This window comes from Molothrus ater, chromosome 1 (genome assembly GCF_012460135.2).
Source record: "Molothrus ater isolate BHLD 08-10-18 breed brown headed cowbird chromosome 1, BPBGC_Mater_1.1, whole genome shotgun sequence".
Taxonomy (NCBI): Eukaryota; Metazoa; Chordata; class Aves; order Passeriformes; family Icteridae; genus Molothrus; species Molothrus ater.
The window spans coordinates 141,662,453-141,668,452 of NC_050478.2; the positions used below are offsets into that span (position 1 = coordinate 141,662,453).

General features: G+C 41.5%; 1 protein-coding gene across 1 annotated transcript in view; it reads left to right on the forward strand.

Annotated features, from left to right (window-relative positions):
* FER1L6 (fer-1 like family member 6) overlaps window positions 1–2,104 on the forward strand; it is a 64,023-nt gene extending 61,919 nt beyond the window's left edge. Inside the window, 1 exon segment of the mRNA XM_036400101.1 lies at window positions 1,868–2,104. Coding sequence (XP_036255994.1) covers window positions 1,868–2,054 — 187 coding nt within the window. The 3' untranslated portion in view covers window positions 2,055–2,104.
* The last annotated feature ends 3,896 nt before the right edge of the window (window positions 2,105–6,000 follow it).

Consider the following 6,000-nt stretch of genomic DNA (forward strand, 5'->3'; position numbering starts at 1 on the left):
CACAACTGAGATGTATGCCTTGATAAAATCAAAAGTAGGATGGGGATAGTGTCATTGACACTTCCCATCTCAGAAGCAAAACATTCAGGCTCCTTTTGTAGCTGCTCATGGTACAGGTGGAGGAGTCTCCCATTTCCTAAGCACACATATCCTGAGACATGAGCTGGGGAAAGAGATGACTTGGCCTCCTGAAGGTCCTTCCTGTCCCCATGCAGACAGCCCATGAAGGACCAGACTGAGCACCCAGGCTTTAAAGTTAGGCAGAATAAATCCTAAGGTTACTAAAGCAATATCAGCATGTGAATAGTAAAATTTATTTTAGCTAGACACTCACTCACTGGAAAGAAAATAAACAGTTGAAGACATAGCATGCCTCAGCTTCATTAAAGTTTAAAAATAGTAAAGTTTACCAGCTCAGTGCCCCCAGATCATGCAATAGGTGGTTCATACATGCAGAGCAGGCACAATCAGCTGGGAGATGAAAAATAGTTTATTCTACCCTTCAGGAAGGAGTGGATCTCAAGGACCTCTTTCCTCAGGACCTCCAGATCTCTATGCCAGTACTGCAGATTCACTCAATTTTTTTTGCTCATCATGTAGGAACACCCAGAGAAGCAGAGACATTTTCAGATTTTTTTTTGTGAAATTATTCTTTTTAATTAAGAAACAAAATAAGTTCAAAACAAAACAAAAATAAAATTTCTAGGAGCTGTAGACAGTAGCAGACTCAATAATGTGCCAGAGCAAATGTGGACAAAGATGAAATGTCTGTGAACTACAGGGAGGAGCATGCAAACAAAGAATAAGGTTCAATGAGTGTAATTTCCTGCTGGCCAAAGCACTATGGGGTTATTCATCTCTTCAATTCTGCTGATCAAGCCACGATGCCTTTCCGGATGCAGTCTATGATAATAAATGCACTGCTATAACTGGTAATGAGCTCTATTGCCCACGTTGCAAAGGAAACAAATTAAATAAGCAAGACTCTGACTTTCTTTTTTTTTTTTTCCAGCCTTTAAAGGTTATGAAAAGTACTCAAGCAGTTGGTACATGCAGACTGAGGGTCTTTGTTGTTTCTCAAGTAGTTTTAATCTTCAGGGTGTCCTTTTAACCTGGAGGGCTAATTTGATTATTTATTTCTGAATAATTTCCACCTCAATAAAAAGCCCAGTCTTTCATAAAAAGATATTCAGTTGGCCTTTTACATTCACAGACTTTCTGTGACATTGGCATTCACTTCCACTGGCTTAATGTTGAGATCACTAGATAATTAAGACATTGCTTAAATTTTGGAACACCTTTCTGGAGTGAGACATGGCCACAGCTTTTTGTGACCCTCAGTTAATTTCATTCTCCTTATTGCTGCACCATCTGCACAATTACAGTGACATTGGATAAGAAAGACAACCTGCCCAGGTTTTGCAGGTGTTAAATTTGCCCAACACCACTGCATTCATCAGGTCATCCCATTGAAAAGCCGGCAGATGCTGCCTTGGGGAGGGCTGCTGGAGCAGCAGCACAGTGCCCTCCCAGTCCAGGTGTCATGCCAGAGGAGACACCAGGCCAACATTTTTCCTAAATAGAACACAGTTTTCCTCTCCGTGTGCAGTGGGAAGAAACTTCTGGGTATGGAGGAGAACCCAATATGGGGCAGCATTTGTGTGTGGAGCTTGAGGTGGGAATGGGTGGAAGAAAAATGACCCAACAGGTTGTGAACATGGGTGGACATTCCCTCTAATCCCTGTAGTGGGTTCCAAGGAGTTAAAGGTCCTTTTTAACTTCAAATACATATTTTGCAGTGTGATAACTTTGGAAAGAGATGGATCCGCCTTAACAAAAGATTTTCTTTTTCTTTCTTCCCCTTTAGCCGACCAGACACATCCTTCTCTTGGTTTGTAAACCCTTTCAAGTGTTTGTATCACCTGATCTGGAGGAATTACAAGAAGTACATCATCATTGGCATAATTCTGCTTATTCTCGTTATCTTCCTGGTTCTCTTTATCTACACACTGCCAGGTGCAATTAGTGAAAGGTTAGTCACAGGAAAAGGGTAGATCATGGCTCTCATTTTAGTCAATCAAATAAGGAAACTTCTGCTAAAAATAAGTCAGGCAAAAATAATTAATTGACCTTAAACACATCTCATTCCTTGTAAAAAGAAAAGTACCTATTCACATGAGAAACTGGAGCTCTCAGAGTATTGGAATGTCTTCTTTGAATGCTCATTCAGACCCATCCTTAAGGTACATTACCATTCATGTACATTCATGTACATTAATGGTGTATATTAATGATGTACATCATTACTACTGCAGCTTTATTGACATTATCATTGAAAGTGTTGTTATGCACCTAAAATTGAATTTAAGAGTAAATTCTTTAATGCTGTGCAGAAATTAATTTCTAGTCAAGTGTTTATTATTACAGATATATGATTAAATGTGAAGGTCAAAATCTTTACACAAAGATAAATGTATAATACAGTCTTTGCATAGTTTTGTAATTAATTATTTTAACTGTTTTTCAATAACCTTATAATGGCATGATTATTTTTAGATAAAAGGTATTATTAAAAGAACTCTAAGGTTAAATTGTCTCATTTGGTGTCATGTAGAATTTATCCTGCACCTTTCAGTAAAAATGCTGTTATCTACAAAAACATCTCACACACTCATGAACCAGCTAAGTGCCAATGACAGGGATGCAGTAGCAGAGATTGAAAGAATTTTTTCCAGCTGCAAATTGAATGTGCTGGTGATCTCTGGGGAAGAGGGATCAAGAAGATGAAGACTTGTCCACGGGCATTGTGGTAACAAATGATCCTTGCAGAGGACAGGGAACAGGGGAAATCCTGCTGCTTGAAAAGCAAAGGCAAAGAGCAATGGAAAAGAGATTTTCTGTTCTGCAGAACAGAACAAACCATGGAGTATTAAAGAAAACAAGAAATAAACCTTAGACTGTTGTCAATGTGAAAATCCTCATCCTACTTAAGAATACATAAAATGTTGCCACCTGTGTCATGCACAAGGCAAGGCTTGATAACTCAGTGATTCCACTTGGCCTTCAGATGAGTGGCTATGAATTTGGAATAGCCATCCAAATCTCCTCCAGTGCCACCCACAGTTAGATTTGTTGTAAAAACAACCTTTGTGAAAATGCTGTGCACCATGCACCCCTCACACAAAGTATGAGCACCCTTTGCACATTTCAAAGCATCAAAAGGCAACACAAAGAGATCCTATAAATGCTGGTAATTCTGCCAAGCTCAGGGGGCAGGAATAGAAAAGCAGACAGCTTGATAATTCTCAGAAGCCACTTATAAGGGAAGCTTGGTGGTACTGCTTGTACCTGGCCTGCCAAGGCTGTGCAATCAGCCTCTGTTCTCCTCTGGCCTAAACCACAGGTAATTGCATTAGTCTGGAAAATGGATATCAGTGAAACTTCCCCAGACAAGACATCTCACCTTTGAAAAACATTTTAGAGGCTTCTTTTGGATGGGACAACTTGCTCTAAAGTGCCTCTTCCCCATCCCACTGATGACAGAGGCAGGTGGCTAAAGGCAAACTGAAAGCATCCCATCCCTACTCCATCCAGCAGATCCTGACTCTGCTTTCCTTCTAAATTTCATCTTTTAAATATATAATAAATATAACTAAATTATCCAGATATGTTAGTGAGTATATTGCAACCAGACATGTGGCAAAGGACTGCAGTGGGTGAGTTTTTCTGTTCTATTTTCCTTTAGAAACTATTCTTTTGACCTAGAAATTAAAACACAAATACATAGTTAAGTCTGCCCCAGTTGAATGTAGCAAGACAATGATGTGAAAAGGTGCTGATCACCCTTGAGTCCCTCTTCATCTCATATCCCTCTGCACCAGGCTATTGTCTGGTGCAGTCTCTGCTAACACACCATGTGTGACATATTCCTCTGAAACCACATTTTTCAATTTTGTCCTATTTTGCAACTGAACCTGTATGAAACAGAAAAGAAAATGTTGTTTCTCCTAATATATTTCATCATACCATGAATTTTGGAAACGCAATTTAAAAGCTCAAGTATGAGTAAATAAAACTATTCTGGTGCAAAAGATGAGAGATAATTATTAATGACTGGAGTATGTTGTCACAGCCAAAAAGCAATGAATCTGAATTTTTTCCTTTGTGTCAGGTCAGAGATTCTGATGCTGCATGGCAGCTGTTGTATTCATCTGTCCTTACTCTGCTTGTTTGTTCTTGCTGCCTTGGACTGTGTGAAGCACTGTGGTCTGCTCTGTCCTGATTTTTGCAGAATGTTCTGTGCCTTGCTCCCAGTCTGCAAACTGCACTGGACCCAGCAGATTGGTCTCACAGTGACTAATGACTATGTTAAAATTACTTTTATATTTGGAAGAAATAAAGCCCCTGACAAGGTGATATAAGAATTTTCTTTCTTCATATTTTAGCCACAGAAAGGTTTTTGGTTGCCAGGCAGAGCTCCTCATTGCTCTGTGTGCCAGCTGCCAGCTCCAAAGGGATTTTTATCATCTTGGCTGAATATCCTGCTTGCCATCAGCTCCAAAGTGCAGAGCACTGTCTACTTCCAGACTAATTTATACTTCTTTTATCAGCTATTTGTGACTGGGGAAGAGCTTAACCCAAGATCTGGTTCCAGCCTCCCAGACATTTGGAATATGACAGCCACCTCTTCTTTCCATTCTCTAATTAATCTGTCTCAAAAGCAAACAAATTAATTTTCATGTATTTTCTATGGAGAAAGGATAATTTATAAAACTCTTCCAGACAGCCTCTCTTTCAAGCACTTCTGTAAGCAGCTATGAAGACTAATCAGAGCTCCACTGATTAGCAGAAATCTGTGTCTGCTTCCTGGATGCCTCTGCCGTGGCTCCAGGACTCCACATCAGGAACAGAGGCCTCCTTCATTAGGAACAAGCCAGAAAGATTTCTGGATGTTCCTTCCCTCCCTCTGACTGGAGAGTGGCCCTGGCTGAACTCTCTGAGATGGCACTGCCAGTTCATTACCTGGCTAATTCCAGCACCCTGGCATTCCAGAGTGACCTGCCCATCACAGCTCAGCTCCTCAAGAGGGCTGTGCTTGATCCACTGCTCCCAGCAGCGCCTCCTCCTTTTGCTGCAGGGGTGGCTGGAGCTCTTTGCCAAGCAGCTGCCTCCTGCCAGGGAGCTCCTGGAAAGCTGCAAGGGCACTGCAGGCAGCTGCTGCCTCAGAAATTGGAGTGAAGGGGAGGCTGATAGGGGGCAGGGAAATCACCTCCCATTTACATCATGTGCAGCCTGCATTTTCCCTCACCATTCAGATACTGAAAACACAGCAGATCTCTAGGTGATATCAACAGGTACTGTAAGATTTCCGACCGAAGTGTCTCTCAAGACAGGCACATACAGAAATTTGGTATCCACTTGGGGCCAAAATTGAGAATCCCTGGAGACTGGGAAATACAGTAAGATATATACAAAATCATATAACAAATACAGACTAGAAAACCTGTCAGATGTCTACACTTCTAGGTGGGATGGTCAAACAGGATAGCTGTACTGCCATCACCCTCTTCCAGTGGATTCCTTTTCCTTTAGTTCTTTGTCATTCTCTAAAGTTCTCATCCATTGAGGGTCTCTGTGTGTCCTAAATCCCTGAACCAGAGCAGTCAGCTACCCTGGGACACCATACCTCAGAGGCCTCCTTCACCCACTTTTCTACCTCCAGCCTAGGTGGCTGCAGCTGGTCCTGCAGCCTCCCTTCTTCTCCACTCTTCATCCTGGATCAAGGCATCTTGCCCACATGAGCAGTGCTTGCAGCTGCAGGCTCCTGCTGGGTCAAGGGACATATTTCAGGCACAAGAGAATCCAGATAGGTTTCTTGTGCCCAAAGCATGCTGACACATACTGTTTAGCTTTGCACTGCTGCTTAATGCCAGATTTTAGAAAAATATTAGGAAAAGAGCCAAATGCAAAGGCTCATACAACATAAGAGCCAAGAAAGGA